The sequence below is a fragment of the Echinops telfairi genome, unplaced genomic scaffold, assembly GCF_000313985.2.
Source record: "Echinops telfairi isolate 266 unplaced genomic scaffold, ASM31398v2 ScPeMD7_5;HRSCAF=22, whole genome shotgun sequence".
Classification (NCBI taxonomy): Eukaryota; Metazoa; Chordata; class Mammalia; order Afrosoricida; family Tenrecidae; genus Echinops; species Echinops telfairi.
Genome location: NW_022103901.1, coordinates 28,972,153 through 28,982,177, shown reverse-complemented (window position 1 = coordinate 28,982,177; position 10,025 = coordinate 28,972,153). Strand labels below are relative to the sequence as shown.

Here is a 10,025-nt window from a genome sequence, read left to right as displayed (position 1 = left end):
TGTACTGGTTTTTCCGAACTCTATTCTGAAGTGCAGTTATTTCGATTTCAAAACCCCAGGACAATTATGCAGAATACTACTGCCAAAAATGTTACAGGTTTGAACGTTTCTCCGGAACTTTTGTGGTTGGGGCTTTGGGGTCTTCCTGGACCCCCTAAGGTGAGGGATGCCCATGTTTCTGTTTGAGCCTGCCCACATGATGTGGGGACACCCCTTTGAGTGTGCAGTGGCCAGCGAGGCATCACCAGTCCCAGCCAGGGAGAGTCCCCACCAAGGACAGAAGTCCTCGTGGTCAGCTCAGCACTGCCCACGGACCCAGGCCCTGCCTTGGTCTTCATGCCCCAGGGCTTTGCCTCTAGAGCTTCAGGGTGGCAGGTTTGGGGGGCCCAGGCATGCATGCAGCTCAGGGCATGCTCTGGGCTCAGTCCCCAGGCTGGGTCGACTGCCCCAGGACCGCCCCACTCACAGTGGTGTGGTGTTGACCAGAAACCTCTAGCTCAGGGCCCAGTGGAGGTGGGGGTGGGGGGGTGCCTCATCTGATGAAACCGGAGGGCATGGGGGCGGCAGTGGGCGAACCTGCAGACATTGTATTCCCCAGCGCACATACCGGATCCCCAAGGAGGTCCGCGTGGAGCCGCACAAGTTTGCGGCGGAGCTCATCCACCGCCTGGAGGCTGTGCAGCGCACACGGGAGGCTGAGGAGCAGCTGGAGGAGCGGCTGCGGCGCGTGCGCATGGTGCGTGTGCTGACGTGCACGCCGGCCATTGTGGCTGTGCCAGTGTGGGCCTGTGTGCGCGTGTGCTGGGTGTGGGGGTGCCGGTGTGCAAGTGCACCTTGGTGAGTGTGCTGCTGCAAGCACGGCAGCGTGCACGTGTGTACAGTCTGTGAGTGTGGGGTGCACGAGCATATGGAGTGTGTGTGTGTGTGGGGGGTTGTGCCTGCCCCCGTGCCTTTGTTTGTACATGTGCCTGTGTGGACAAACATGCACATTTGGGGTGGATATGCTGTCTGGGTGTGTGGATAGGAAGTGTATGTGTGTCAGTGGTAGCCTCTATCTATATATTGTGGTGTTTGGGTGCTTATCAGTGGGGAGCTGGGGCGATGGTGAGTGTGTGGGTGTGTTTGTGCTGAAGGTGCCCACAGACAGATGGTGGGTGCATGTGCATGTGTGTGCATGGAGCACCGGAGCAGGTGGACAGTGTGTACATAGGGGTGGCAACTGTGTGCGATTGTGAGTGGGGCCGTGTCTGGTGCAGTAGATGGTGAGTGTGTGCTATCAGTCAGTGCTTGTGTACCAGGGCCCACACGCATGTGCATTCGTGTCCACAGGGCCGGGGCTTGTGAGAAGTGTGTACACATGCGTGACTGTGTGAGTGTGGAGGAAGGCAGGTAGCGAGTGTGCCTTTGTGGATGTGGAGGACATGCACATGTGGGGGTGGGTGGGCAGGAGCCTGGGGAGTATACATGTGTGGGCAGGGAGTGCGTGTGCATGTGTGAGTGTATATGTATGTGTGAGTGTGGAGGACAGGCAAGTGGGGGGGTGTGCACAGTGGGTGAGTGAATGTGAGGATATTTGTGTGCAGCAGGAAGGTGGGTCAGCAGTGTGTGCATGTGTGGAGGGCTGGCAAGTGGCGGTGTGCACTGTAGGTGGATGTGGGTGTGCCTGGAGGAAGGCTGGTGGGTGCACTGCCATGTGTGTGAATTGTTGGGGGTCTCCTTCGAGGTAAGTTCGTGCCCAGGGTGTGTGTGTGAGTGCTTCACGGGGTATCTGTTCCACAGGAGGAAGAGGGCGAGGACCTAGACGGGAACCTTGGTGCCCTGGGGCCAACCCACAAGCTGCCTCCTACTCAGGCCTGGCACCACTTCCTGCCACGCTACGCCGATGCAAGCTGTGCAGGGCCCCGGGACGCGCACGAGGAGGACCCCGAGAGCATCCTGGATGAGCACGTGCAGCGCGTCCTGCGCACTCCCGGCCGGCAGTCCCCAGGGCCTGGCCATCGCTCCCCTGACAACGGGCACTTGGCCAGGCTGCCCGCGGCACTGGGCGGAACAGCTGGGCACAGCAAGCACTCAGCCAAGTCAGGCACCAAGCTGGACCCAGCCGGCCTGTACCACCACCGGCACGTGCACCACCACCTGCATCACAGCGCCACCAAGCCCAAGGAGCAGCTGGAGGTGGAGGCTGCTCGCCGCGTCCAGAGCGGCTTGCCCTGGAGCCCTGAGCCGCACGGATATGCCCCCAAGCCCCGCGGCGGCTTTCCTGAGAGCTCGGGTGCAGCCCCTGCCACCACTGACAGCCTGGGCTACGGGTGAGCTGCAAGCTCAGTGGGGCGGGACACTTGCTGGGTTGGCAACACTGTAGTTGTTTAGCACAAGGGCCACTGCCTACGGTGGCCACACCCCAGGGGAAGGACACATGTGTCCCCACCGCTGGCCTTCAATTCCTGTCTCGGCGTCCACCTGAGTTAGCTGCTGAAGGGGCACTCAGGACTGGGAGAATGCCACTGGACACTCTAGCTGGGCTCAGGAGCAGAGCTGGCCCCAGCGAGGAGGATGGGGGGCATTCCATGTGACCACAGTCTCCTCTCTGCAGCGGGAAGGCAGGTGCATCCAAGAGGACTGCCAAGAAGGCTGAGACCAGCCGGGGGGCAGCCACTTCGGAGGTGCCGGGCTCACCCGAGGGTGCAGAGAAAACGCAGACCATCCTGCAGTGGATCATCGAGGGCGAGAAGGAGATCAGCCGCCACAAGAAGGCGGCTGGCCACGGGTGAGGGGTGGGGCCTGGCTGGGGGCGGAGCACAGGTGGGAGAGGGAAGCCAATGCTAAAAGGTTGGGTGCCGAGACAGGGCCATAGGGCTGCAGGATGAGATGGGCAAATGGAGCTTGGTCCATTTGCAGGTCGTCCTCCCATAGGCCAGGTGGCGCCCCTGTGAGGGTCAGTGCTTGTGGGGCCCTCATGACTGACCTGTGTTGGCTCTCCAGCACCTACACCCCTGACCCTGCCCGCTTGCCTTCTCCCCCAGGCCTTCAGGGGCCAAGAGGCAGCAGGCTCATGAGAGCTCCAGGCCCCTGTCCATCGAGCGCCCCGGTGCTGTTCACCCCTGGGTCAGTGCCCAGCTTCGGAACTCCGTCCAGCCCTCCCACCTCTTCATCCAAGACCCCACAATGCCCCCCAACCCCGCCCCCAACCCCCTAACCCAGTTGGAGGAGGCCCGCCGGCGGCTGGAGGAGGAGGAGAAGCGGGCCGGCAAGCTGCCTGCCAAGCAGAGGTACAAGCAGGGCTTGGGGCGGCGGCCTGCGGGGCTGGAGGGGCGGTGTTCCTAGCAGGGTAGTGGCCTTGGTGCTGGATGGGGCGCCTGCAGGCCGCACCCCACTGGAAGCCTAGCTCTGGCTGTCTCCCCCAGGACGAAGTCGCAGAAGAAGGCGGGCGGTGTGAGTGGCCCCTCGTGTGACAGCATTGTTGTGGCCTACTACTTCTGCGGGGAGCCGATCCCCTATCGGACCCTGGTAAAGGGCCGAGGGGTCACCCTGGGCCAGTTCAAGGAGTTGCTGACCAAGAAGGGCAGCTACAGGTAGGTGCAGCCGCCTGGTGGAGGTGGGGGTGGCTGTGGCCTGGCCCTCACCGCCTGCCCTCTCCCCGCGGCCCGCAGATACTACTTCAAGAAAGTGAGCGACGAGTTTGACTGCGGCGTGGTGTTCGAGGAGGTGCGGGAGGACCAGGCCGTGCTGCCCGTCTACGAGGAGAAGATCATCGGCAAGGTGGAGAAAGTGGACTGAGCACGCTGCCGCTGCTGCTGCTGCTGCTGCCCCGCACCAGCGCTCTGCCTGGCCGGCTGCTCCTGGGCCCACAGGTCTCCCTGTGGAGCTGAGGAGGGAGCCTGCCATCGCCATAGCAATACTGAGGGCCTGCCCAGCAGGACAGCCCCTCGCCGGTCATCAGCCCGGCGGTCCCTCTGCTGCTAGCGGGCCCTGCCTGACCCTGGAGGCCTTGCCTGGGGGCGGGGGGCCTCGCCCTGGGGTGTCTGCTCCCCACCAGGGCCCCGCCCATGGGCCCGTCACGTGTACATGTCACCGAGTGCCTTCACAGCCTGTCCCCTGCCTGCCACTGTGTGACCGCGGCGGTCCCGGGGCGCCCCGCGCCCATGTAAATATGTACATTTCTCAGGCAGGGCCATGGGCCGCCGCGCGCTCGTGCACTCACTTGTACAATGGTCTTTCAAAGGTACTTGGATAATAATGAAATAAAACGTTTGTAAACCCCTGGGCCCAGGAGCCAGGTGCTGTGGTCCACAGGCTTCCTTCCTCCCCCAAGGCACCCCTTCTTGGGGACCTCCGGCCCTGGGGGCCGTGGTGGCCTCACCCTTTGCCTGCCCCGGCGCCTGAGTCAGCATGCACATGCACAGGCAGGGCAGAAGTCTTTATTCTCTGTGGGGCGGCTCCATGGACAGCACGCAGGGTAGGGGGTAAAGGTCATGGAGGGGAGCACCGGGTGCAGTTACAGCTCCTCTTTGGGTGGTGTGGTGGCATTGGCCATTTCCTGTGGAAAGGTCCGAGATGTGGGCTCAGACACTGCCCAGAGCCTGAGCCCTCAACCCGCTCATTCCAGATGGGGCAGACCCTGGGGGTTGTGGGGGGTAGGAGGGGGAGGCACCCACCGGGGAGGGGCCTGGGGGTTCCTCAGCGAGTTCCTCCTCTGGCAGCTCGCCTCCATTGTCCAGGAACTTGGAGAAGGTCTCCAAGTCTCTGGCGCTTCTATATTCAACCACCTGTGTGGATGAGAACCATCCCCATCCAGCTGTGTCCCCCAGGCAGCCTCCCAGGGCCTGCCCATTGAAGCTCCGCCCCAGGCACACCCCTCTGGACCCTACCCCTCCAAGGCCCTATCCTGGCCACAGGCCCTGCCCCATTCCAGTGGGTGTGGGGGACCCACTTCTAGCCTTGTCCCCTCAGGCCAGTGAGGACCAGAGGTGCAGCTTGGCGCAGGGAGGCTGTTTTCCCCTTACCTTCCGCCCGGGCCCCGCAGGGAAGTACTTGAGCGTGGGGAAACCTTGCACTGCAAAGGCCTCTAGCTCATTGGCTGTGGCGTCCAGTTCTGCGATGACCAGGTCCTGGCGGTCCTTGTACTTCTCAGCCAGTGCCTCCCAGGCTGGGGCCATCTCCTTGCAGTGGGTGCACCATGGGGCGTCTGGGGTAGGGGCGTAGACACTGGCCTTGAGGGGCTGCCTGTTTATATCCACCCACTTCCCACCCCACCGCCGCCCTGCACTCACAGAACTTGACAAACACGTTCTTGGTCTCATCGAAAGCCACCTGCTCGAAATTCTCGCCAACCAGGGTCTTGACTAGTTTTTGGTCCCAGTCGGGGGGCACCTCCTGGCTCAGGCGGTAGGGCTGGGGGTTGTGGCAGGCGAGGCGTTGGTGGGCTCTCTGCAGGCTGGGGGCACCTGACCCCTGGCCCTGCCCCTCTCCAAGCCCAGGCAGGATACCAGCACTGACCTTGACCTCACCATTGAGGACTGAGTGGCAGAAAGCCGAGACAGAGGTGGCAGTGACTGGCTCCCTGCCAGCAGGTGCGTACTTCTTGGTGGTCTCCACATTGATAAAACGCAGGGTGGGGGCCTCCTGCGCCTTCATGCCGAAGTACTGCAGCACGTGGTCATTATCCGCATCCACATTCACCGCCACGAACAGCACCTGGCCAGCAGGAGTCAGCACTGCACACCCCATGGCCACCCCACCCCTCCCTACCCCCTTGTACCTGGCCCCGGAATGGGGGAGCTGCCTCCCGGAATCCTCCTAGGAGCTCCCTGTGTGTGGCCAGCGTCTGGTTGATAAATAGCAGCAGGTGGTTGAGGATTCTGGCCGTGAAGATCTTGGGGGATGTCTGGGGGAGGCAGGTGAGCCTGTGGGGCTGCTGCTTGGCATCCCAGCTCCAGCTGCCAGCCCGAATCTGCAGACAGACTCACCTGACTGTTGAACTCTGTGACCAAGTGCAGGCTGTGTGTGAGCAGGAAGCGAGACAGATCTGCCTGGTCTAGGCCCAGCTCGTTGTCCACAGGGAAGTCAGCCCGGCCCTCATCAAACTGGGCAGCGTTGTTGGTCAGTGGGAGATAAAGCCCCCACCCGATGCCTACTCAAGCCCCCCAGCTCCAGCCAGGACCCCTTGCTCCCGCACTCCCCCTCCCCCTGCCCCAACCTGACCCAACCTTCTTGAAGAGAACCACGGTGTCCTGGGTGAGACCATATTTCTGGAAGAGCTGTGGCCGGTCAGTGAGGCCAAAGGTCAGGTCCAGTGCATCCTGGGCCAGGGCCAGGAAGGCAGCCACGTCCTCGTCCTGCAGGTCCTGTGGCCCACGCCCATGAGACTGACTGGTGCCGTGGGCCTGCTCCCAGCCCCCTGCCACTGGCCCCCCACTTACCTGGAAGAAACCGATGACCACAGTGTCCTGCGCATCTATGAGGGCCTGGGCACTCTCCTCGTCCTCCAGCTGGGTGGCACTGGGACCCACTCGCCGTTGCAGCCACTTGACAATGCCCTCCGCTTCCCGGGGGCCTGCAAGGGGCCCACTCAGCTTGGGCCTGTTCTTGACCACAGTGGCCCACCCACCCACCCCGTGCTATGCCCCAGCCCAGGCCCCAGTCCCCCCACACCTGTGTATTCCTCTGGGTGTGTCCGGTTCCCATCTCGGAAGAACCTGAGTGTGGGGTACTCGGTCACTCCGAACTCCTGGGCCAATTCCTGCTCTGCGGGCCCATCCACCTTGGCCAGGGTGGCCTTCACCGACTCTGCCGCCAGCAGTGTGGCCGCCTTGCTGTACTCAGGGGCCAGGGCTTTGCAGTGCCCACACCATGGAGCATCTGGGGGAGCGGGCCAAGAGAGGCCCTCAGCGCCTTGGCCCCAGCCTGTGGCCCCTGGTGTCTCATTCTTCAGGGGGCAGGAGTGTCTGGCCACACACCCTCCTCAGTAGCCACCTGTCTTGGCCATAGCTGAACCCAGACACAAGGACCAGATAGCTGACCCCACTCCTGGACTCTCACCTCAGAGACTGGGGTCTTAGAACAGCAAATTACCAAACCAAGCCCACTGAGGTCAAGTCCATTCTGATTCCCCAGAAGTGATGCTTTCGGAGGGCAGAGAAAGGCCCCTGGGGTCTCAGAGGCTGTAAGCTAGCCTCATCTCTTCCCCGTTGGAGTGGCTGCTGCATTCAAACCACCGACTTTCCTGTTCCCAGTCCAATGCTTAACCCACCCCTTAACCCCAGGCTCCTAATAAGGGTCTGGAGAGCACAGGTCCCCAGGTGATACTGGTCATGTGGCAGGCCACGGGTCGACACCAGCCAGAATCCTTTCTCAGCTGACCCTGGGCAGAGTTTGCAGGCCTGCCCTGGGATCTGCTGGCCACTGGATCAGAGAGGACAGCAGAGCTGAACCCAGGGAGCCAGTACACAAGGAGGCATCCCCCACCCGCCCCCCGCCCCCACTCCATGCCTGTATACCCAAGCCAGTTCAGCCCCAGCATCCCCGACTCACAGAACTCCACCAGCAGGGCTGGGTGCTGCTGGAGGGCCAGGCCCAGGGTACTCCTGTTTAGTACCAAGACCCCATTCTCCTCAGGGACCCCCTCAGGCACCTGCTCCTGTCCCCTGTCCCCAGGCTCTGCTCCCTCCCCCTGAGGGGCAGAAGCCCCGAGGAGCAGCAGCAGCAGCAGCAGCACAGCGGGCAGCACCTGGGAATGCATGGCGGTGCCCAGGCTGTGGGGCGGGTGCAGATAAGGGGCCCAGGGGCCAAGCAGTGGCTGCCACGTGGCACCCAGACCAGTCCAGGGGGAGATAAGGCCGCAAGGGCAGCTCCTGCGGCGTGGAGGGGGAGGCAGAAAGAGGCGACACAAGGGGACAGAGGCAGGTGACGTTTAATGGGAATGTCAGGGAATCTCGGAGGGGGCGAGGGACCTGAGCTCCCACTGGGGGACTGGGGACTGCATGGCGGGGAGGGGTGGTGGTGTCCCTGTGCTGAAACCAACCAAGGGGATGGGGATCAGGGGCCAGCAGGCAGCCGGAGGGTGGCAGGCTCAGCCCTGCCAATCCTTGCAGATGCAGAGACCCCACTCCCAGGACAGGTGGGCCGTCCGGTCGTCGTCCGTGAAGCAGGATGAGACCACGTAGGCCCCTCGAGCCAGCACGCCCCTTGGCACCTCCTCCACAGGGGTCAGGAACTCGTATTCCTGGAAGCTCGGGCCGTAGCTGCCTACCATGTGCACGGCCTTGTCCACTGCAGGGGGACGGGGGGATGTTGAGGTCCTCAGCCGCCCTGGTGAGGCTGGTCCTTGGCCCACCCTCTTTCTTCTTCGCCCCTCACCCACCAACCCTCCATCCCCACCCTTACCACGCAGCCCCTTTCTGTAAGTGTGATGCAGGCACTTGAGGCCACAGACAATCTCGTTGTTGACCTGTGGGACACAGAATGTTAGGGCCTCCTGGGGGCTGTCCCCCTCCCCCACAACGTGCCTTCCTCGACACCCCCCCACCACATACACACACAGTCACTGAGATAGTTTATTGTGCCAGCCTAGCCAAAGAACCCTGTCTAACACAGTCACCCTCACCTTGAAGGTGATTTTAACTCTGTAGTCCACACCCTCCTTCAGGACAAACACGTGGTCTTTCAGCACAGTCAGGTCTCCTGTGGGGGCAACAGCGCCAGGGATCAGAGCTGCCAGGAAGGCTGAGGAGCCCCCAGGACACAGGATGGGCACAAGGTCCTGGAGGCCACAGTGAATGGGTTGGGCCTCTAGCCCAGAGAGCAGCGTGTGTGGCTGACAGTGCCTCCGAGGCCCCGCCTGGGGCGCCTGGTACAGATGTCCTTACCTGACAGGTCCATGGTGATTGGCCCTGGTGCTTGTTGGGACATCAACGTCAGGCGCATCACCTGCACGTTGGGCAGGCTGGGATCTGAGGGGGAAAATGACTGGTCACGGAGTCTCGGGCACCTGCCCCCTGCCCCCCAGGCTCCCAGGCCGTCCATACCCTTGGCCGGCAGCAGAGGGCCCAGCAGCGTCTGCTTGTACTTGCTCAGGCTCTCATTGTCTGTGTCCAGCTCCTGGAGTTCTTGAAGGGTCTTCTGTCCTGGGGCCTGGTACCCCAGCACTGCCTCATCAAGTGCCTCGTCTGGTGGCAGCTGCCCACCTGCCTTGTCTGTCATGAGGACTGGGGTCCAGGGAGGGTGTGAGGGCAACCACAGCCAGCTCTTTGGTCTCCTGCCCCTCCCACAACCCACAGGAACCAAAGAGCAAGATAGGGTGGGCCAAGTGGCCAGCTCCCCACACTAGCCCCTCTGGAAGGGGTACTGGGCTCAGAGTTGGCCCTATATGTCCCAGGTACTGGGCCAGCACCAGCTATTCACCCCGAGACCCTCCCTAACTGTGAAGCAAGGTGGGGGAACAAAGACCCCACGTGGGGATAGTCCCCAGCAGCCAGCTACCTCTCTGCGCTGGGCAGTGACTGGCTGTCCATCCTAGAGCAGAAATTCTCTTATGTCCACATTCTGTGGGTCTCTGGTGCTCTGAGACTCCCAGTGCTCGTGGTCACCTCTTGCAAGGCCCTACATTATCACAGGAATCCCTGGTGCTCTGGGCCACCTCCCATAATGCCCTAGGACATCTTTGAACCCCCCACCCCCACCTCCCTCATGCTTTGGGTCACTTTCCATAATGCCCTAGGATAAACCTGCCCCCACCCCCATTGCTCTAGGGAACTTCCCACAATACCCTAGGACATTATGTACCCCCTTCCAATGCTCTGGGCCACTTGCCCATAATGCCCGTGGTGCCTTGGGGCAGTGGACAAGGGTGTACATGGCCCCTTCCAGAGTGGCTGGAACAGGGGTCTTCTCAAGTCCCTCCCCATGAGCCCCCAGGCTCCTTCCCACTCCCCTTCTCACATCCCAAGCCGGCTAAGCACCAGCCGGGACCTAAGGTGGTGAGGGGCTCCCTGAGCCGACTCCCACCCTGAGAGAATCCCCCCTGCCTT

At 62.4% G+C, this 10,025-nt stretch overlaps 3 protein-coding genes across 3 annotated transcripts in view; 1 reads left to right on the top strand and 2 right to left on the bottom strand.

Annotated features, from left to right (window-relative positions):
- AXIN1 (axin 1) overlaps nucleotides 1–4,276 on the top strand; it is a 12,328-nt gene extending 8,052 nt beyond the window's left edge. Inside the window, exons 4-9 of the mRNA XM_004706109.2 lie at nucleotides 599–736; nucleotides 1,780–2,309; nucleotides 2,594–2,767; nucleotides 3,024–3,269; nucleotides 3,405–3,572; nucleotides 3,651–4,276. Coding sequence (XP_004706166.1) covers nucleotides 599–736; nucleotides 1,780–2,309; nucleotides 2,594–2,767; nucleotides 3,024–3,269; nucleotides 3,405–3,572; nucleotides 3,651–3,777 — 1,383 coding nt within the window. The 3' untranslated portion in view covers nucleotides 3,778–4,276. The remainder of the gene's footprint in view (nucleotides 1–598; nucleotides 737–1,779; nucleotides 2,310–2,593; nucleotides 2,768–3,023; nucleotides 3,270–3,404; nucleotides 3,573–3,650) is intronic.
- Nucleotides 4,277–4,402: 126 nt separating this feature from the next.
- PDIA2 (protein disulfide isomerase family A member 2) lies at nucleotides 4,403–7,738 on the bottom strand. Its single transcript, XM_004706108.2, has 11 exons — nucleotides 7,531–7,738; nucleotides 6,652–6,858; nucleotides 6,420–6,553; nucleotides 6,207–6,344; nucleotides 5,967–6,083; nucleotides 5,759–5,884; nucleotides 5,497–5,694; nucleotides 5,271–5,391; nucleotides 5,004–5,185; nucleotides 4,656–4,766; nucleotides 4,403–4,537 (listed from the first exon to the last, which is right to left on the bottom strand). The coding sequence occupies exons 1-11, from the start codon at nucleotides 7,736–7,738 to the stop codon at nucleotides 4,496–4,498; spliced, it is 1,584 nt and encodes a 527-aa protein (XP_004706165.1). The 3' UTR covers nucleotides 4,403–4,495.
- Nucleotides 7,739–7,891: 153 nt separating this feature from the next.
- ARHGDIG (Rho GDP dissociation inhibitor gamma) lies at nucleotides 7,892–9,582 on the bottom strand. Its single transcript, XM_004706107.2, has 5 exons — nucleotides 9,024–9,582; nucleotides 8,865–8,948; nucleotides 8,603–8,679; nucleotides 8,383–8,446; nucleotides 7,892–8,268 (listed from the first exon to the last, which is right to left on the bottom strand). Exons 1-5 carry the CDS (start codon nucleotides 9,196–9,198, stop codon nucleotides 8,069–8,071), a joined length of 600 nt encoding a protein of 199 aa, XP_004706164.2. The 5' UTR covers nucleotides 9,199–9,582; the 3' UTR covers nucleotides 7,892–8,068.
- Between the last annotated feature and the right edge of the window lie 443 nt (nucleotides 9,583–10,025).

What these genes read in the sequence shown, in the direction of transcription:
- PDIA2 (XM_004706108.2), bottom strand. Translation starts at nt 7,738, where the DNA reads ATGCATTCCCAGGTGCTGCCCGCTGTGCTGCTGCTGCTGCTGCTGCTC. An exon ending in AGCCCTGCTGGTGGAGTTCT is followed by an intron (nt 6,859 to 7,530) that starts GTGAGTCGGGGA and finishes CCGCTCCCCCAG; the next exon opens with ATGCTCCATGGTGTGGGCAC. An exon ending in TCACAGAGTTCAACAGTCAG is followed by an intron (nt 5,885 to 5,966) that starts GTGAGTCTGTCT and finishes TGCCTCCCCCAG; the next exon opens with ACATCCCCCAAGATCTTCAC.
- ARHGDIG (XM_004706107.2), bottom strand. Translation starts at nt 9,198, where the DNA reads ATGACAGACAAGGCAGGTGGGCAGCTGCCACCAGACGAGGCACTTGAT. An exon ending in GAGTTAAAATCACCTTCAAG is followed by an intron (nt 8,447 to 8,602) that starts GTGAGGGTGACT and finishes TGTGTCCCACAG; the next exon opens with GTCAACAACGAGATTGTCTG. An exon ending in TTACAGAAAGGGGCTGCGTG is followed by an intron (nt 8,269 to 8,382) that starts GTAAGGGTGGGG and finishes GTCCCCCTGCAG; the next exon opens with TGGACAAGGCCGTGCACATG.